A 22559-nucleotide genomic window follows, 5' to 3' on the forward strand; every position below is an offset into this window, starting at 1 on the left:
GGAGCTAAACTACCCAAAACGTTAGGCCAACTTCAAAAGCTAACACCAAAAGCACCCCCGATAACATAAGCGGGAGACCACTAGTCCAAACGTATGCCCTTACCCTTGTCCAAGCCGGAACCTATAAAATGGTAAACAACAAGAGGGTAAGCAAGGCTTAGTGAGTGCAACAATTATACATACATATATATAACCTACTTACTTGCAAACACTTACCAAATCCGCATACATACTAGTTACCTAATTAGCATACCTTTCACATGTATAACGCTAAGTATCACGATAACAAGGCTAGTATAACAATAGCTTATAACACAACAATACAATATGCTAAAACACAAGTATAACGATGATGTTCACAACATCCGTAGTACTCAAGATCTCAAGGCTAGCCCAACGAATGGTATCGTCAACATCGAACTTAAATCCCATTCGCCTATATTAATGTGGTATCGTCAACACCGAACTTTAAACCCACATATGAGGTATCGTCAACAACGAACTTTAAACCCTCATCAACGTCAATACAATAATCGTATGGCATCGTCAACATCGAACTTTAATTCCATACGTATGAGGTATCGTCAACAACGAACTTTAAACCCTCATCAACAACACAAATATACACTAGGGTATGGTATCGTCAACATTGAACTTTAAACCATACCCCACAAGCAAATAAATCATATACATGCATATATAATTATTTCACTCACCTTAGCACTTCGGTGGTGATTTAAATGCTTCCGTATACCTCGAGCAAAGTACCTAATACATAGGTACACATTCAATACACAACTAATGGGATTAACCACAATACTCCCACTTGAGCATTTAATGACCCAAGTTGCATTAAATGACTCAACTACTCACAACCGCCCATAAATGGCCAAGACCCGACTTTAATAATTAAGACTAGTGAATTAAAGTCTATTAACTTCAATTAATACAAACTTAGGGTAATCCATACCCATTTCATCTAATTAGGTCAACTAGTACATTTTGACCCATTTTATATCACTTAAACTCACAATCAAGTCAAACTTACCCATTAACACTTCTTTCATAATTCTTAAAGTGCATTAGTGACTAACAACACCAATTGACACTTACAACCTCAAATCACAAGGCCAAAACCCTAGATTGTGGCTATTAGGGTTTCATTACAACAACATAACCCAAACTCACCCATTTTACCCTCAAATGGGTCATACAAATCTCTAGTAACCCAAATCCTAGCCTTTAACCAATTAAAACTTAAAACATAAAGTTAGAACTTACCAAGACTATCTTCTCGTAGCTAGTAACAAGGAGAACAACTTTAAATCTCGCTCCTAGGTTTGATTCACAAATCTCCAACTCCAAATCTCAAGATTAAACTAAGTGAGTTTTGTGTTTTGGGAGAGAAATTGGAAAGAAAATGGAAAAGGAAATGAAATAAATGAATATGTGGTGGAGAGTTAATGCTCCCATCAGATCCACATGTCAATTTACCATTTTGCCCCTTAAAACCCCTTAAAATGAGCTAAGTCCGACACCAGTCCAGCAGAACTGTCGCGGCGCGGACTCAATCGTCGCGGCGCGACACATAAAGGGAAAATAGACCCTTCTTAATCCATTCCCTGATCCAGGTTTGCTTTATATGCCGCGGCGCGGACCCATTTGCCGCGACGCGGCTTAAGGCTGCATCTGAACAGCTTGACCATCTTAAACAATTTTCGATGTTATTTAATTTGTACAATCCAAACCCGCTTCCTATATTCACCTAGCCTTCCACAATAGTCTCACAAGACTTAATGCTAACAAAACCCATGTTTAAACTTATATATATATGCACACATTATCAAGTATACACACACACACACACACACATACACACACACACACACATACACACACACACACACACACATATATATATATATATATATATATATATATATATATATATATATATATATATATATATATATATATATATATATATATATTCGTACATTTACGCAAGCTAACGAGTTATGGACGTACAATTGATTAAGTAAGTACCTTTCGATACGTACGGAAAAACGGGGTGTTACAATCCCTTTCGCTAATTCATTTTAAAAATCAGTTTCGGATGGAAAGACAACATCTTTTTGGAATGACTTTTGGCTAGGAAATTTTAAATTAAAAGAAAAATACAACAGGCTATACTGTCTCGAGCTTGACAAGAATACTTGCATCCACGATAGAGTTCGTTGGTCAAGCAATGGTGCGCAAACTTTTTGGTGGTGGTCCCGTGATATCTCTGGTAGACTTCATGGGGACCTCACCAACATTACTAATGCTTTGTCAAGTTTTGTACCTTAGGAACTCGGATGCGTGGACATGGACGCTTGCTAACAACGGGATTTTTTCGATTAAGAAGTTAACAACACTGATTGACTGTGCGACATTCAGAAGTGAGTTGAATCTTCCAGGAACTTTAATTAACAAGATGGTCCCTCTCAAGATTGAACTATTTATATGGAGAGCGAGGAGACATCGAATTCCAGTGCGGGTTGAATTAGACAAGCGTGAGATAGATCTAGGCTACATTAGATGTCCAATATGTGATGACGGACTTGAAGATGTTGACCATGCCCTGTTCAAATGCAAATTCGCAAACGAGATTTGGTTACGAGTGTTTAAATGGTGGAAGTTTGACCAAGCAAACATTCCCTTATCTGTTGATTGTTTTATAGGGAATGGCTTCAATTTTCAAAACACGAGTGTTAAAGAAATATGGCAATCGGTAGTTTGGGACACTTGTTATACGATCTGGAACAATAGAAACGCAACGGTATTCGGGAAAAGTAAGATGGGCAGTGCCATGATTTTGAGCGAAATACAACTTAGATGCTTCGAGTGGATTAATAACCGATCAAAATCCATTTCTCTTGATTGGAATAGCTGGCTCACAAACCCAATTAATTTAGAAAGTCAGCTCACGGTAAGATCAGGCATCGGCTAATGCACATCTTTGGCTCACCGTCTTCTGGGCAGGTGCAAGAAAAAGATACTTCGCGAATGAATGAATCTGTCCAGTAGTTTGCTTTGTAAAAGCTTATTTTAACATGTCTGTATTTGTATATGTACATGTTCTGTTTTTTGGCTCATAGCCTTCTGCTAATGGGTTTCTCGGAATGGGCCAAATAAGTGTCCAAATATTGTAATTAAATTGATTATAATAAATAAAATGTTGTTGGCTTTTCAAAAAAAAAAAAAAAAAAAGGAATAAATATGAAAGTAGTTTGAATTTAAATTTTAAGTCTTTAAAATATTTACGAACATACAAATATAACTATTATAATATTAGTTATACATGACGATTACCCCGAGTATCCTAATATTGCTGAAATGACTAACAACCTTTTTAAAATTAAACTCGCGGGTTATATTTTTATTCAAAAAATAACTGTATATAATAATTGTAAAATATTTTACCCATGTCCAACGCACGGGCTCTGAAAGACTGAAACCAACACTACGGGCTCTTAAACTCATAAGAATAATTAAAAAAGATATTAATGGTGAGAAAAATATATATTTGTAGACGTTAAGTTACTAACATAACTTTTAAAATTTGTCAATACTACGGCTCTTAAAATCAAAATAATTTTTAAAAAACATCACAGGCTATTAAATAATTATTATACTTTTTCTATTTTTTAATATCGCTATCTACATACCGATATGAACTGAAAATTACATTTTTTTGCACAGTTTTTTACACACCCGTGCAACGCACGGGCTCAAAAAAGTATGTATATGTATATATATATATATATATTTATATATATAATATTCTATATTATATTATATATTATATAAAAAGCTCGTTTAGGCTCGCGAGCCTAAACGAGCTCGACATCTAAAGCTCGAGCTCGTGCTCGTTTATAAACGAGTTCATTGTTATGCTCGAGCTCGGGCTCGAGCTTGTTTAGGCTCAGCTCAAATCAAATTTTTAACGAGTAGCTCGGCTCATTTACAGCTCTACTTGCAACCAACCAAACTTTTTTCGTAGATGACCTGGTCATAAAAATATCTCTTCGAAGAGTAATGAGGGACTACTTAGGTAAATTAGTATAAGATAGATACGTGAGAATGCAAAGTATCTATTCGTTTTCTATTTTTTATTTTTTTTTATTTTTATTTTTTTATATAAAAACGTGGGTCAATATCAGAATTGTTTCCTTCCTTGATTACTAGTTGTTGTTTGTTTTAGTGTGCGTGGGAACCCGAAACTTCGGCCCCAATTTCCAAATTCTTCTTTGTATTACGCGTATATATATATATACTAGTTTTATGAGCCCGTGCGTTGCACGGCATTTGCATAAAGTAGTATTCTATAACGTTAGTATTGATATTTTATCAAATGTATAATACAATAAAAATGCATAAATAATTTATTACTGATCATATTTGTATCGAAATCATTAGTATTGAATACTACCGTGAGTTTATGCATTGCACGTTATTTGTATATATTAGTAATCCCTCCGTCCCATATAAGTGTCATGTTTTAACTTTTCAAAAATTTTCTTTTTGACTTGAAATATATTTGTTAATTAGGTTTTAAATGTACTTATTTATGGACGGAAGGAGTATTCGATAACGTTAGTCTTGATATTTATCAAATGTATAATACAATTACACTGAAAAACCGTTTATTACTAATAACACTTGTATCGAAAACATTAATATTGTATACTAACGCATAGATTATGAGCCCGTTTATGTGGTAATTATTTATTAAAAATGTATATATATATGGTAGTCTTTAATTATTAAAAAATTATATTTAATAAATAATAATTAAAACATGATTGTTTGATATTATTATGATTGTTTGATATTATTTATTTTGTAATTATAGTTTATTGCATGTATAGATTGTGTTTAGGATGATGACACTACAACTCATGTATTAATATCCACATTTAATTAAATTTAAATTAAATCTTAATTAAAATTCTAAATAAATATGTAATTGATTTGGCTTGATCAATCACACATATATTGTAGAACGATTCTCGTTCATACTCCGTGTTTCATAATATCTTCACCATTAAAAAAAAAACTATGACATAGTAAATTAAAGCAAAAAAAAAAAAAAAAAAAAGGAGAGTATATATCGCATAAGAAAAACTTGGAGTTAAAACTATGAATTTATAATTAATAAATAAACTAATTTAATTTATAATTATCTAATTATAATAATTATAATAAATGAATGAAGCTACGCCTACTTTTACGTCCATCTAATCTAAATCTAAATGGACATATATATCATCATATCATATGCATATTTTATATCATGTCTTAAATAAATATTATATGATTGTATGATTATCTACTACCAATATTAATGAGTTGCGGATCTATTAACCTTAGGTGGTTTCCAAAAGTAGAGCTAAATAGATAAATGGAAACGATTATTTTATGATAAATACAATTCGTATATTAAATAAAATTGGTATATTAAATTTAACAATATCAAAAATAGGAATAAGTGATATAATGACATGTGGCAGTTTCAATGAGAAGATGACACATCAGCATAATGGCACGCGCTTTATATATATATATATATATATATATATATATATATATATATATATATATATATATATACAAAATATTATAATTATAATTACCGTTTCGATTTATTTTCCGTCGGCAAGAGTGTTTCTTTATTTTTTTCGTTCTTTTCTTTCAGATCTTCTTCCCCTTTTACTAACCCTAATTTTTTAGGTTTTTCAAATAAACACCTAATTACAAATCTTGTTATTTTTTTCATCACTTTTTTCAATCTTTCTTCGAATCCAACCTGATATAACTTTCCAATTCAATTTGGGTGTTAGGGTTTTCGTCAATTTTGGATTTTTAGTTAAAAAAATATTAATTTATTTCATTCGATTCGATTAGGATTTAATTTTGTTTGATAATGGTGGGTTCGGAGGTTTTAATTTCACCCAGGCAACATGGGGTTACGAAACCCTTATCATTAGCTGGACCGTCTGTTGCTGATTTACTTAGAACCAAGAAACTGAATCAGGTTTGATTTTTTAAAGATTTTATCTTTTAATAATTTTATTTATCATTATATTTTATTGTTTATATTTGTTTTTTTTTCTATTGGGTTATTGAAGTTCTTGGTTGATGCTGGGCTATATGAAAGTAAAGAAGAAACTGCTAAGAGGGAGGAAGTTTTGAGTCGAATTAAACAGGTTCTTTGATTTATTCAATTATTAAAGTTAATTTTTTAATTGTATATAAGTCGTTATATATAACTGTATGTCATAAATCTGTATTATTGGTTTTGCAAGATTTGAATATTGGTATTAATTGCAAGTGTTTATTTAATGAATGTAAGTTGAAGGCACTTGTTGTTTACTTCATATAAGGGTAGAATAACTGGATTGGTGTAGAATAACTGAATTGGTTATGATTGTTGTGAGTAGTTAACAAATCTTGCTCACATATCTTATGCCGCCTTAAGCGGTATTGGGCTGTGTTGTTGGAGTTTTATGAAATTGTTTTATAGTTCTTGTTTGAAGTGTGCTCAACTACCCAATAAATTTTGTATTCGGTTTTGGTCGATACGGTACCGTACTTCTGCAGTTGTGACAACTAGAAGAATCATATAATCTGAGTTAATGTTTATTTCTCCATGTTATGAATCGTTGTCTATTTTGCAATACATTATGTAGATAGTAGTTGATTGGGTGAAGCAACTTACTCGTGTACGAGGGTACACAGATCAGATGGTGGAAGATGCAAATGCTGTTATATTTACTTTCGGTTCTTATCGTCTTGGGGTAAGATTTAAGACAGTGTTTGTTTACCTAATCATCTGCTAAGCTTTATTCATACTAGTTTCTTGAGTGAAATTAACAAACTTTGGTGATAGGTGCATGGACCCGGGGCCGACATAGACACATTGTGTGTGGGTCCGTCTTATGTGAATCGAGATGTAAGTCATACTTTCATCATGTGATTGTTATTTTTTTTACGTGTACTCATCAGAACTAACACTTTCAAAATAAATAAAAATAGGAGGATTTTTTCTTTGTTTTGCACGACATTTTGGCGGGAATGGAGGAAGTTACTGAACTTCAACCGGTTCCAGATGCTCATGTTCCAGTCATGAAATTCAAATTTGATGGAATATCGATCGATCTTCTTTACGCCAGCGTTTCTCTTTTGGTCGTCCCCGATGTACGTTTTTTTCTGATTCTTCTGATTTCAAATTGTCGTTTTCAAACTCTTGTATTGAAGAAAACATGTTATTTATGTACAGGATTTGGACATTTCAGAAGTTTCTGTTTTGTATGATGTTGACGAGCCTACTGTACGTAGTCTTAACGGTTGCCGAGTTGCGGATCAAATTCTGAAGCTCATTCCAAATGTTGAGGTGACTTTTTTTTCCGGTCAATTTTGACCCGTTGCTTGTTGACTTGTATCGCTATTAACCTTTTCTCGTTTGCAGCATTTTCGTACAACACTTCGTTGTTTAAAGTATTGGGCTAAAAAGCGCGGTGTTTACTCAAATGTAAGTAGGTTTGCGTCCACATTCATTCGCTTATACATACATAAATACATACATATATACATACATAGATATATACATACATATATATGTATGTATCTTTATACTGTATGTATCTTTATATGTATATTTATACATTTTTTGTATAATCTCTTGATCATTTTTACAGGTGACCGGATTTCTTGGTGGTGTGAATTGGGCGCTTTTGGTGGCCCGGATTTGCCAATTTTATCCGAATGCGATTCCAAGTATGCTGGTTTCGAGATTTTTCAGGGTGTATACGCAATGGAGGTGGCCGAATCCGGTTATGCTTTGTGAAATACAAGAAGATGAGCTCGGATTTGCCGTATGGGACCCACGTAAAAACCCGAAAGATCGAACACACCATATGCCCATTATAACACCTGCATACCCATGCATGAATTCAAGCTATAACGTCTCCACTAGCACACTTCGTGTTATGAGCGAACAATTTTTGTTCGGCAACAGAATATGTGAGGTATGTAAGACATCGTTTCACACGTGTTGACTTTGCTACAAGTGTGTTGACCTTGACTGTTGACTTTGACTATCGTGTTGATTTAGGAGATAGAACTTAACAAAGCTCAGTGGTCTGCGTTGTTTGAACCGTATATGTTCTTCGATAGCTACAAAAACTATCTGCAGGTTGATATCGTCGCTGCAAATACCGATGATTTACGTTCTTGGAGAGGTTGGGTTGAATCTCGGTTAAGGCAGTTGACTTTAATGGTAACGAAAATACTAGTATTTTACTCGGTTGACTTTGGTAGCTTACTTTTTGACTTCATGGGTTTTTTTTTCCTTTTTTTTTTGTGCAGATTGAGCGGGACACGTTGGGGAAGCTGCAATGTCATCCTTATCCTCATGAGTATTCGGACCCATCAAAGCAATGTTCGCACAGTGCGTTTTTTATGGGGTTACAAAGAAAACAAGGTGAAGTGATTCAAGAAGGTCAACAGTTTGACATACGTGGGACCGTTGATGAGTTTAGGCATTCAGTGAATATGTATGTGTTTTGGAGACCCGGGATGGAGATATACGTATCTCACGTGCGTAGAAGGCAGATCCCATCGTACGCGTTTTCGTACGGAAGTAAACGTATTCGATTATCTAGAAACGGTAATCAACAATCGTCTGTGGAAGTTTCTAGAAAAAGAAAAGCCGAAGAAGAAGAAGCTTGTGTAGAACGGAAACGTCAATCGTTGAGCCCGCAAAGTCGGGACTCAGTTTCGCCTGTCATTGTTAATCATTCGTGTGATGGAGATTCTCAATCTTCTGAAGAAGACGTGCGTGGGGTCCACGGTCAAGGGTTTGAAGCTCAGGTTTTGGTTTCTAAATTGATTATATTATATTGTTTTTCTGTGTCTCAAGATTTTTTTTTTTTAAAATGGAAGTTGTGTTTCGTGAGTTGACCATTTGGTTGTTTATTGTACAGCAGTTGTTTGAAGCTGTTAAAAAAATGCAAGGCAAGGGTGTGTAGCATAGTTTTTGCTAATATACGATTTTTTTTGGTTTATTTTTTGTTATTATGAAGAAACCGAAGGTTCAAGTGGAGACGGTAGTAAGTTCGAGAATGGAAGCTGGCGAATTGGAGCAGAATGCGGTTATGAGGCAAGTGTTGAAACTTTTTATAGTGTTTATTAATTTTAAATTATTTGGTTTGACTGTTGGTGTTGTATATGTATATTTATGTATCAGGCTAGGTGTATCATCGACGGCTTAAAAGTAGGTAACGGTTTATGGCGTGCGTGGTGGTGTTGAAACACAGAAGCTTGTTGTTTACGGTAAGTTGTCTTGACTTGTATCTCTGGCAATGATTGTTTTCTTCACAGATAAGCAGGTTACAAAAACGTTGACGGTCGATTAAGAGGAAGTTTAGAGTGTTGTTATTTTGGTCTTTCAATAGTCAAGTGCGAGTGATATCTCGTGTCTCGAATGTACAGTTTTTTTATTTTGTGCATCTCTGGGTTGTGGTTAGGGGCGTCGTTTAGGTTTGGTCGCAAAATGTTGTCGAGAGTCTAGACGAGAGGGGGTTAGATGAAGGGTGAATTTGTTATTTTCTTGTAACTTGGATACAAATATAATTATATGCTTTAACCTTTGCTTTTATATTGGTTCTTTTTAGCTAATCAGCCCTATGTTTTAGTATGAATGTGAGGTGCTATTGTGGAGCTTATAAATTTATACTGGTGAATGGTTGATGTAAAGAATCTTAAAAGAACTTGCTAATTGAGCTGTAACAGTTGCTGTGAATTAACAAAACCTGATAATTAGAGATTAAAATTTGACATGGGTGGAAAAAAAGAAACTGCTGGTGTTTTTTTTTCTGTCATATTCTTCAGTATGTGTTCAAAAGATGATTTTGTAATAACCAGAGGTCCGAATCACACCAAAGACCCAACCAAATTATGCGATAATACTAAAGGGCGTTTGTCTTTGCATTTTAAACTTGATTATTTGATTGTCACGTTTTCAAATTGTAAATAATCAGTTTTCAGTGTTTGGCAAGTTAAACAAAAAAATTCAATTATTTACGATTTGAGATACTCAAACGTAAAAATGAAAAAGCAAGTCACCCCTTATTGTAACAAAATGTGTATCATATTATTACTTTTTACTTGTTAATTTATTAAATAATCATATTTACCAAACGCTTAAATGACTGATTATTTGTTTATTGCATTATCAAACAGTATAATCAGATTCAAACACTATTAATTTATAGCACGTTTATTTGTCTCTAATTATCATAAACGCATAATTAATTTTCAAAATGCAAATCCAAACACCCCTAACTTCCTGAATTCATATTCTACAAGTTTAAACATTACATCATAAAATTGAAGAAAATTTTCATCAGAAGAAACTTCTTTTACATGTTGAATCTACAACAACAACAATACCCAATCACTTGGAGAGGTATAAGATGTAGAATCTCCACCCTCGAATAAAAGGGAAATTATTTCTCCACCTGCAAATAACGAAAATCGTTTCTCTACCTAGTTGATCTAAAAATGGATAATAATTATAGCTTGCCTTCATATAAACAGTACAGCAACAAGCCTCAATCCTACGCCTTCAAACCTTCATCACCATCAAAGCCGCAGCTTCTCTTGCTTTCCTCCCACTGGAACCAAACCAATAAACAATCATCATAAATACTGGTTCTCGCAAATGTTTAAGATAAAGCGCTCATCAAAGTTAAAGAAAGGTTAACTTACAGCATATGTTAGAAATTTCAGAACTTTTGATCACGCGCAGCCTCTTAACCGTCGAAACAAACATGCTGCAGAGTAACAGGACAAAGAAACAATTTTTAGCAAAATGTTTTACTAAATCCCAAATAATATAATATAACATATTTATTTAATATCAAAATTCAGATAAACTTATATGCAATAAGATACACGCTTGCATTAGTTTATTATAGTTTAAGTAGTAAAAAAACATTATTCTGATCTATAAATCATTGTTTAAGAGGATAAGGAACTAAGCAATGAGCATCTAATATTTTAGTAGATGAATGATATGATATGATATGTGGGCACTTAGAAAGAACAACTTGTGGTATATTATTATCTTAACCAATATAAATATAAATATAAATATAAATATAAATATAAATCTTATCTTAAGTGTAGGTAGGAAAGTAACAAAAATTACAAGCGAATAAAGTAGTAACAATTATTAGCGATAAGAAAAGGCATTAGTGATAAGATGCTTACTGCCATGGGACATCTCCAACAAGCATCTTGTCTCCTTCATTATCTTCATATACTAAACTATATTCTCCTTGCCCATCTAACAATACACTAATTGCCTTTTCATCTTCTTCATTTTTACCATTAATCCAACCTCCACTTTTATCTTTTTGAGCTGCGCACACACAATTAAATAGTCTTTTCAGTTATATATTACAACAACAACAACAATACCCAATCTCACACATGCGAAGTATGGGGAGTTATATATTACAGAGTAGTATTATTAATATTAATACTAGTATAGTATTACTATTAGTATTAGTATTAGTATTAAATATCAAGGGTACGTATTTTTGAGAGAAGTTTGAAATAATCAAACACATAGTCGACAAAATCACTAGATTCACATTCATACATCTCAAATATGTTTTAGAAACAAATTAAATGTGGTCAATTTTCTTGACATTTCACAAATGTAAGAATGTGAATGAAATGTGTTTATTATATGTACGCATATGAGGCGTTTTCGCCATTCTTATTTCTAAATTTTCTTCTTCTGTAATCTTTGTAATACTTCCTATAATAGAGTAAAACTTAAAAGAACATATATTATAAAAATAAAATCTGTAAATTATATTGAACCTGCAAGAAGTCCTCTAAATAGTTGATCAACGGCAACAGAAAGTTTTTCATAGCTGTCATAAGCATTAAGATCCACTTTTCTACCGATCGGAACACCGATCATATTGATCTTCACAAAAAAACCTTTTTGGGTGTTGCAACTTTTTACCATTGTTTCTTGTTTAGCTTTGTTTGAAACAACCTCATTTTGTGAATCAGAAGGTGATAATGCTTGTTTTGAGCTGCTGCTACTTGCAATATTCTTCCTAAATGACCTGATTGGAGGCCATCCCACAACTGGTGCAGGTGCACTTCTACAAGTTTGTCAAAATACAAATACTTAGCATCAAGGTTTAAGAATCATTCATGTTGTTACATAAAGATGTTTACTTTTTAATAATCCCAAGATGTTAATGTCTATAAATTTGCACCCAAATTCAAGAATTATTTAAAGTATTAAATCAGGAATTAGTTTTCCAAAAAGTAAAAGCCCATGAAGTTATGGTCTCTAATTAAATTTAAATTTAAAGTATTGTCTATATTGTCTATTTTTCTTATACAAAAAGGAGGCTAAAGTCAAGAATAAGCAACAAAGTTACACAAATGTACCGATGTCGCCCACAAACCCATTTCCGTTCTACTGTCGCTAGAAACTTTCAAAAATGGGCTAATATCAACATTTTATATTTTTGACCTAATAAATTAAAAAAAAAAAAAATTAAGATCCAATACACGAACGACGCGTGTTGATTTGATATCATTTTTAACCGGTTTAGCCGGTAGCAAGTCATTTTTGTTTACATTGATACACTTTTTGAAAGTTTTTTTACATTGGTACAATTTTTGAAAATTTGTAGTCGGCATTAGGACGGAAATGGGTTTGTGGCGACATCGGTACATTTGTATAATTTTGTAGCCTATTTTTGGCTTTAAATTAGTACTCTTATACTACTGAAAACTTTGATTGTAAAAATACATTAAAAAATGTGAAGCAGAGTACATCATTAGTGTCCAAACATAACAAAACAAAACTACATGAGTTGGTCAGTATGCCCAAACAAGAAACAGATAAATACAAAGCAAAAAAATGAAGATAAAGTATATGAATCTAGAAAGAGATAAAATTTAAAATTTCTGAATTTAGGATATTAAATTTAGATGAAAGAAAAGGTTAACATTGTACCTTTTGTTAGATGCTTTTTCTACTGATTTGTAGTTTTTATGTGCATCAGAAAGAGACCAATCTTCAACACCAGGTGGACCAAGCCTTAATTCAAGCTTCTTTTCATCTCCATTTTCATGGCTTCTCTTTAATCCTTTAACATAATCATAATCATCATCATCTTTTTTAACAAACCAGTTTCTTTCTTTAGGAATCAAATCCAGCAGCTGTGGATGGATTTCATCATCCATTCTTGAATACCCACCTTCCATTTCTACTTTTTCTTTCAAGAACTAAACTTTTACTCCAAACCCAAATCAAAAAACAACAAAAATTTCTTCTTCTCTTAAAACCCTTTAACTCACAGGCTTAATACAACCCAAGAAAGCAAACCCCACTGCAAAACATTAAACAACAAACACTAAAGAAACATAAAAACACAATCTTTTTGCTATTTTAACAACCCCACCAGCTGTTTTTCTTTTTAAAAAATTTTAAACAAGAAAAGCAAAAGAGAAGTTGCAATGAAAACAGAAATTTGAGATGGGTAATAGATATAGGCTAACAAAGTTAACTTCTTTTTGGGATTTGTAACAGGCACAATATCTTTTTTTCTTGATTATCTCTGAGTGTCTGTATTTAGAGTGTGTGTATGTATAGTATGCATTGATTATAGATGGCTATATCATGTCTAAGTTGTGTTTGCAAAATCTTGAAGATAGCTACATAATAGACCAATAGGGAGGAACAGGTAGAAGGGGTGACTAAAAATGAAGCATAAATGAGAAAAAAGTGTATACAAATGAAAGAAAAAGAGAGACTTTTTCACCCAAAACACACAAATAACAAGCACTCAGTTTATCATGTATTCATGTATGTACGCATAAACACACGCAACACAACATCTTCCCAATATATAGGTTGTCTGTTTCAACAAGCAAAGCATGCCTACTTTCTTCCTAAACCAAACATCAAAAAGCATTTAAAATAATATTCTCTTTCCACTTACTTTTTTAAGTTTTTAAGTTGTACTGTATATAATAGGGTCTATTTTGTATTCATGTATAGATATAGATATAGATAGGAAGGATATAGACTAGACTGCACACCATATCGAACGCAGCTCCCTCTTCATACAGCAACTTGGTCTAATTAAAGTATGACTCGCCACCCAATGTTTTTTTCTTTTTTTTCTTTCTAAAATTTAAAACTCTTGTAGAAATGAAACGTTTTCAACAAGAAAACATTAACAATCAATTCGGGGGACGGGACAAGCCGAACCTAGAAAATTAGAGCACTAGGAGTCGTCCAGTGTTAAATCTCAGTGTTAAATTTAACACTGGATTTAACACTGAAGCCAAAACAGGGGAAATCGTTCAGTGTTAAATCTCAGTGTTAAATCATTATTTAATTATTTTTTAACACTTTTAATAATATTATTTAGTTTAATTATATATTAAAAATATAAAAACAAATGCTATATTAAATTTCATTAAAATTACATTAATTAAAAAAATTACTTAAAAAATTACATTACTTAATAAAAAACACAATACTTAAATTATTTTTTTATTTATTAAAATTATTTATTTTATAACAACATATAGGATAATACCCTTAAAAAAAATTATACCCTCTTTTTGTGCCTCTCTTCTTCTCTCCTTCATTTCAACCTCCACCTTCTTCTCTCCTTCTTCATTACGACCTGCAAATATAAAAAAAGGAAGCAAATAAAGAAAAAAAAAGAAAGAAAAAAAATGAAAAAGAAGTAGAAACAGCGTCGGGTGGGTAATGCTGAGAGGCGACGGCGGATGGCGACGGTGGATTAACGTCGGGACGGAGTGGCGGTCGGTCGACGTCCCCGACGTTAAATGGTTTAACGGTGGCAAATTTACTCGACTCCTAGAGCTCTTACATAGAATCTAACAAGAATACTATCATAATCAAATCTAATCCTCCAAATTAACAAAAATACAAACAGCAAACCTAGCAAAACAAAGAATACAACCACTAATGCCACCCACGAGAGTCGAAGCCAAGCTAACTAATAACACACATTTTATACATATTTTACGCAAGTTATTGGTGTCTACTTTTGTTTATTTGATAAGGTTTGAAGAGATATGATTGGTATTTGTGCAAGAAGATGGTTTCAAGCAAAGAACGTTAAGAAGGAGCATCACGACTAATATAGTTCAAGATTTCAACTCAAAAGTTATTAAACGAGAGAAGTATCAAATACAGCAGCAGATTCGGTAACAGACAATATCGGATGTGTCACATCATTATCCATGCGGCGCATTGGTTTAAATACAGAAGGGAGATGCGGCGCATCTCTGAGGATGTGGCGCAGCGTGTCCCGGATTGGTCATCAAGTCACGAAAAACACCAAAAATACAAGGGGATATCGCCATTTTTAGGGGACGGATTTTGGCAAATTTTGGGTTTCAACATCATTCTTCATCAAATTAAGAGGTTTATTCATCAAGATTGATGATTGAAGATTCTAACACAATTGAAACTTCAATTTTCATTAGTTTTTGTGAAATCACTATGAATTTTATTGTTTACAATTGTTATTTGATTTACCTTCAATTATGCTACGCTAAAACCCTTTTGTGTTCACTTTAATGTAAGACATATGAATTGAGATTGTTCTATATTTTGATTATTGAGATTATTATGGTTAATTAATTGTGTTCTTTCAATAAATCTATTGTTGTGATTGTCTAATTACTTTATTCATTTATACAAATTTATGAATTGATTTATGTAAGTTTATCAATGCTCATGGCTTGTACTTTAACAATTTGTGATTTAGACATTTGCATGTGTGTGTAGGTGGTAATTGAATAGGTATTGTGATTGTGATAACATAATCGTGTAGACTATTTTGAGTGATCTTAATAGTCTAGGTTTTACTTGAGTTTGACCAAGAAAAAGTCTCATTAATAAAACAGGGTTAAAATCTATGAATAAGGTTAATGTGAGTTAATTGAATTCATTAGATCTTAGTTTATTGATTTTGTGAGATTGAGATAAACTATTTACTTATAACTTTAATAATGGATTTAATTACAAAAGAGCAATTCTTGTCATTTGTTGAGCATTAAAGTGAACACTGTTTCTCTCATCTGGTTAATTCGTATAGTTTAATTTCACGTTTATTTTAGTTTGTTAAAATTCAAATCCAAAAATCTCCACTTACTTAGGATAATTATTAAGTCTTTATTAACTGCTCTTTGTGGAACGAGTTAGTCTTTTACTTATTAATTACTATGCGATCGGGTTTCGTTGTCTGACTTTGTGCGATAATTATTTAGGTATTTTGCTAGTTATTTTATAAGTAAAATTTAACACACCAACTTTTGCGGGCATAGATAAATTCTCGTGTTCTTTGAAATTGCACCTAATTAAAAAAAAAAAAATAGAAAATTAAGCCATAACTTGCCATAGGATGTATCAGTTCCATCCTTAAATAAAGTAAAGTCTTTCGAATTACCATCCAATTGATGTAGCATCTTCCTAAACTAAATCAGTTTCTATCGATATCATTTTGATATCAGGTACTGTGGGAAGGCTTAGCTTAAGCAAGAGCGGGAAGCTCGCAGCAATAGCTTCGACTTTGTAGTAGTAGCTGGTACATTTTATCCGTAAACCAATTGCCCGGTGAGGTTAAATCCGGTGGTCTATCCAAGGTAACAGCTGGAGCATTGAGTACAATGAGTGAAAGCCTAAATTGTGCACTCTGAAATGATCAATTACCTTGGTGGATGATCCTTGTACAAACTGTTCGTTAAACGGTTATTGCGTAAACATTAGAACTTTTTAGGACTAAAGCCAAAACACGAGAGCTACTTGGGACCAAATCCTAGAACCGTTTATCTAAATATAATTCACATGTGATTTAAATTCCACAACCCTCCTTCATTTGTGCACCCTGCTCTAGAGTCATCAGAGTGGTCGTTGGTACACTTGATGAGTGTCGTTGTCCTGAACACAAGGACAACTATTTATGGCACACACGCATTGCAACTAAGTTTCACCCGTTTAAAGCTACTTGGTAATTTCGAGGTTCAGAAGTTTCAAAATCATTATGAAGTTTGTTCAGTTAGAGATTTTATTGTTAAAGATTTGAGAAGATTTTGAATATTTGTCTTTATTGAGCACAAGCAAAAGTCTAATGTGGGGGAATTTGATAACGTATATTTTACATATTTTACGCACGTTGGCTCCTACTTTGGTTTATTTTATAAGGTTTTCAAGAGATATGATTGGTATTTGTGTAAGAAGAAGATTTAAAGTAAAGAACGTTAAAAAAATGAGCATCAAGATTAATATAGTTCAAGATTTCAGCTCAAAAGTGAATAAACGAGAGAAGTATCAAATACAGCAGATGCGGCTGTCATGACTCGGAAAATTTCGAATTATTTTGAACCAAATCTATATATGATTTAATAATTCTGAGACGATAAGCTAAGTCTGTTAAACTGAGCCTCAAAATTTTTGAACTGTTTATATGGATCCTATTAATCTTTGACTATTCCCGACGATTCACGGACAATTGTTGTAAATAAATATGTATGTATACATATATATATATATATATATATATATATATATATATATATATATATATATATATGTATATATATATATGTATATATATATATATATTATATATTACATAATTAATAAATTGTAATATTAATATATTTAATTACAAGTTAAATTATAGTTGTTATACATCCTATTAATCTTTGACTATTCCCGACGATTCACGAACAATTGTTGTAAATAAATATGTATGTATACATATATATATATATATATATATATATATATATATATATATATATATATATGTATATATATATATGTATATATATATATATATATATATATATATATATATATATATATATATATATATATATATATATATATATTATATATTACATAATTAATAAATTGTAATATTAATATATTTAATTACAAGTTAAATTATAGTTGTTATACTCATATTATTATTACCTTCATTATTACTATAAATATTAATATTAATGTTAATATCAGTATTATTAATATTATTATTTTTAATATATAACATAGATATGAAATTTGATATGTATAAACTGTTATATTATTATTAATATTAATATTATTATTATCATTAATAATATTAATATTATTATAATTAGTATTATTATTAGTTTCATTAATAATATTATTATTATCATTTTTATTATTATCATTATTATTCATTATTCATTATTATTATTATTATTAATATAATAATTATTATTATTTTTATCATTAATATTATTTTTATTTCTATTATTATTATTATTAGTATTTTTACTATTCTTAATAATAATAAAAGTATTATTATTAATAATATTAATTATTAATATTAATTAGGTATAGATTATAAAAGCAGATTAATTATATGAATCTGTTTCACGTCCCTATCTGTATATTTTTATTCTACTGATGGAAATTCATGTCGACCCATTCATTCTATATAACGACCGATCAACTCCAGTTGTTAGGTAAATCATTCGATAATCCACTATCATTATCAATTACACAATAATTTTAACAGCTTTTAATTGTGGAATTAAACAGAAATTTAAAGAAAGCAGGCTCGTACCTCTGTTCTTGGTTCATTTATTCGAAATCTCGATTTCGTATTGTTTTTCAAAATCAATTAATGCAGTCCTGTTAGAAGTCATCTAAACAAACTTCCTGTAAAGTTTCAACTTCCAATTCTTCCTATCGAATCCTAATTTTGGAGTCAAAGTTAAATTTTCAAAAGTCAAACGATTTGTTCTTGGTAAATTTCGAATTCGTTTTTATGTTTCAAGTTTAATTGATGATCCAGAAAGTTTCTAAGAATGATTTAGAACTTATTTCATTTAGGAATCGTGATCTAAAACGTTCGAGAATTTGATTTTGATGTTTGAGTTCTTTATTTTTTTCGATCAAACAGCTACTGCTGTTCTTGATTTGTTTTTTTTTCTCTCGCGTCTGTTAATTTAAAATTTCAATTAGGTTATTAATCTGTTTCTTTGTAATTCCTAAATCCAAAACGAAAATTTAGTTGTTGTTATAAGTTTTGTTCCCGGTCGACTGATCCATTGAAGAAGATGACAGATAGATATAAGTTATATTTAAATTTTTGGGGTATAAATCAGAGAAAGCACGGATGGAGGAATGGTTAGGGTGTTGACGGGTGAACAGGAGGTCTCAGGTTCGAGCCCGGGCAGCGGCGTTCATTTTTTTTAGGCTTGATACATTAAGGTAGCCTTTTTATTATAGTTTTTATCATTATTATTATTATTATTATTATTATTATTATTATTATTATTATTATTATTATTATTATTATTATTATTATTATTATTATTATTATTATTATTATTTATTATTATTATTATTATTATTATTATTATTATTATTATTATTAAGTATTATGAATATTATTGTTATTACTATTATTATTATTATTGTTATAGTATTATCATTAACTATTATAATTATTATTATTATTATTATTATTACTACAATAAGTATTAGTTATCATTTATCATGAGTATAATTACAATTAAGATTATTATTATTATTGTTATTATTAATATTATTATCATAACTATCACTAGCAGTAAAATTATTATTTTAGTTATTATTATTATTAGTATTATTATTATTAGTATTATCATTTAGGTTAAAATTTAGTACCATTATGATTGAATCATTATTTTAGCATTATTGTCATTATTATTAAGATTATTATTATTATCAAAATTTTCATTAATAATTAGTATCGTTATTAAAAGTATCATTATTATTAGAAATTATCATTAACAGTTTTATTAAAAATCTATCAATCTTAAAATTATCATTTTATTAAAATTAATATTTTTATTATTATTATTAATATTACTATTATCATTATCAATATCACTACTAACAAAGTGACTAATGATATTATCAAAATAATTATCTTCAACATCATTATTAAATCTAATTAATAGTATTATTATCATTATTTTGAAATATATTTAATACACATAACTTAACTATACTAATATTTTATATATATAAAATGAATATATTTAATGAAATGAATAAGTTATTAATATAAAAATTATATCACTAACAATAATATATATAATTGTTCGATCATGAGTATATGTTTTAATATATATATGAATGATATAGGTTCGTGAATCCGAGATCAACTCTGCACTTGTTCAGTGCCGTCATACGCGTAATTACTACGAAATACAGTATCGTGAGTTTTCATAGCTCCCTTTTTAATTGCTTTTGCAATATATTTTTGGGCTGAGAATACATGCAATGTTTTATAACTGTTTTACACTTTAGACACAAGTACTCAATTGTTATTATGCTGTCATGCTTTGATTCATGCAAATCCTCACCATAATATCGTTAATTGCTTGGTATAACGCAAACTTAATTATTGTGAGTAGGCCTATTGTGTAGTGACCCGAACTTTTTCATGTTTATTTATATTAAATGAAATTGATATTTACATGATTAAGTATTTCCAACATGTTAAGCAATCAAACTTGTTAAGACTTGATTAATTGAAATAGGTTTCATATAGACAATTGACCACCCAAGTTGACCGGCGATTCACGAACGTTAAAACTTGTAAAAACTATATGATGACATATATATGGATATATATATATATATATATATATATATATATATATATATATATATATATATATATATATATATATATATATATATATATATATAGTTAACATGATATTATGATAAGTATGTATCTCATTAAGTATATTAACAATGAACTACATATGTAAAAACAAGACTACTAACTTAAGGATTTCGAAATGAGACATACATGTAACGATTATCGTTGTAACAACATTTAAATGTATATATATATATCATATTAAGATATATTAATACATCATAATATCATGATAATGTAATAATTTAACATCTCATTAGATATAATAAACAATGGGTTAACAACATTTAACAAGATCGTTAACTTAAAGGTTTCAAAACAACATTTACATGTAACGACTAACGATGACTTAACGACTCAGTTAAAATGTATATACATGTAGTGTTTTAATATGTATTCATACACTTTTGAAAGACTTCAAAACACTTATCAAAGTACTTCTACTTAACAAAAATGCTTACAATTACATACTCGTTCATTTTCATCAACAATTCTACTCGTATGCACCCGTATTCGTACTCGTACAATACCCAACTTCTAAATGTATTTACTATTGGTATATACACTTCAATGATCAGATCTTAGCAGCCCTTGTGAGTCACCTAACCATATGGGAACCATCATTTAATATCTAGCATGAAATATCTCACAAAATTACAAACTAATGGAGCCTATATGGAGACTACACATTCACGTGAATATGAGAGCTCACAAACACATTCACTTTGCAAGTTTCTTGAATCAAATTACTCTCTTTCAAGTATTCTTCCTTTATTCTAAGTGTTCTTCATCATCTTCAATAAAATCTAGCTCAATCTAGTTCATAAATCCATACATAAACCAAGTTATAAAACAACTACTCAAGAACACACCAACAACACTTCCAAGTTTGCTAGCTTACTTCCAATCTTGCAAATTCACTTTGAGTGATCATCCAACCTCAAGAAATCTGTCTTATTTACAGTAAGATATCTTTCGAATACAAGGTAATACTCATATTCAAACTTTGATTCAATTTCTATAACTTTAACAATCTTATTTCGAGTGGAAATCTTACTTGAACTTGTTTTCGTGTCATGATTCTACTTCAAGAACTTTCAAGCCATCCAAGGATCCTTTGAAGCTAGATCTATTTTTATCATTTCCAGTAGGTTTATTCACAAAACCTGAGGTAGTAATGATGTTCATAACATCATTCGATTCATATATATAAAACTACCTTATTCGAAGGTTTAAACTTGTAATCACTAGAACATAGTTTAGTTAATTTTAAACTTGTTCGCAAATAAAAGTTAATCCTTCTAACTTGAATTTTAAAATCAACTAAACACATGTTCTATATCTATATGATATACTAACTTAATGATTTAAAACCTGAAAACACGAAAAAACACCGTAAAACCGGATATACGCCGTCGTAGTAACACCGCAGGCTGTTTTGGGTTAGTTAATTAAAAACTATGATAAACTTTGATTTAAAAGTTGTTATTCTGGGAAAATGATTTTTCTTATGAACATGAAACTATATCCAAAAATCATGGTTAAACTCAAAGTGGAAGTATGTTTTTCCAAAATGGTCATTTAGACGTCGTTCTTTTGACTGAAATGACTACCTTTACAAAAATGACTTGTAACTTGTATTTGCGACTATAAACTTATACTTTTTCTATTTAGATTCATAAACTTAAGATCAATATGAAACCATAGTGATATCGCATATTTTATACA

At 30.6% G+C, this 22559-nt stretch overlaps 3 protein-coding genes across 6 annotated transcripts; 2 read left to right on the top strand and 1 right to left on the bottom strand.

Annotated features, from left to right (window-relative positions):
* The first annotated feature begins 2248 nt into the window (after window positions 1-2248).
* On the top strand, window positions 2249-3194 carry LOC139889470 (uncharacterized). The gene is made up of 2 exons (XM_071872421.1): window positions 2249-2971; window positions 3141-3194. The coding sequence occupies exons 1-2, from the start codon at window positions 2249-2251 to the stop codon at window positions 3192-3194; spliced, it is 777 nt and encodes a 258-aa protein (XP_071728522.1).
* Window positions 3195-5667: 2473 nt separating this feature from the next.
* Window positions 5668-9710, top strand: LOC139894522 (nuclear poly(A) polymerase 4-like). Of its 2 annotated transcripts, XM_071877856.1 has the most exons (12): window positions 5668-6079; window positions 6174-6251; window positions 6735-6842; window positions 6935-6997; window positions 7081-7242; window positions 7325-7438; window positions 7514-7576; window positions 7743-8072; window positions 8159-8323; window positions 8413-8916; window positions 9129-9205; window positions 9293-9710. In XM_071877856.1, exons 1-12 carry the CDS (start codon window positions 5969-5971, stop codon window positions 9315-9317), a joined length of 1800 nt encoding a protein of 599 aa, XP_071733957.1. In that variant the 5' UTR covers window positions 5668-5968; the 3' UTR covers window positions 9318-9710. The 2 variants fall into 2 exon arrangements, with proteins under 2 accessions (XP_071733957.1, XP_071733956.1); XM_071877855.1 differs by having other exon boundaries at window positions 9129-9710.
* Window positions 9711-10310: 600 nt separating this feature from the next.
* LOC139892697 (auxin-responsive protein IAA18-like) lies at window positions 10311-14029 on the bottom strand. 3 transcript variants are annotated; one of them, XM_071875811.1, is made up of 6 exons: window positions 13903-14002; window positions 13103-13478; window positions 11941-12233; window positions 11320-11470; window positions 10816-10880; window positions 10313-10721 (listed from the first exon to the last, which is right to left on the bottom strand). In XM_071875811.1, the coding sequence occupies exons 2-6, from the start codon at window positions 13351-13353 to the stop codon at window positions 10690-10692; spliced, it is 792 nt and encodes a 263-aa protein (XP_071731912.1). In that variant the 5' UTR covers window positions 13354-13478; window positions 13903-14002; the 3' UTR covers window positions 10313-10689. The 3 variants fall into 3 exon arrangements, with proteins under 3 accessions (XP_071731913.1, XP_071731912.1, XP_071731911.1); XM_071875812.1 differs by having other exon boundaries at window positions 10311-10721; window positions 11941-12230; window positions 13103-14029; XM_071875810.1 differs by having other exon boundaries at window positions 13103-14021.
* Between the last annotated feature and the right edge of the window lie 8530 nt (window positions 14030-22559).

This window comes from Rutidosis leptorrhynchoides, chromosome 2, assembly GCF_046630445.1.
Source record: "Rutidosis leptorrhynchoides isolate AG116_Rl617_1_P2 chromosome 2, CSIRO_AGI_Rlap_v1, whole genome shotgun sequence".
Lineage (NCBI taxonomy): Eukaryota > Viridiplantae > Streptophyta > Magnoliopsida > Asterales > Asteraceae > Rutidosis > Rutidosis leptorrhynchoides.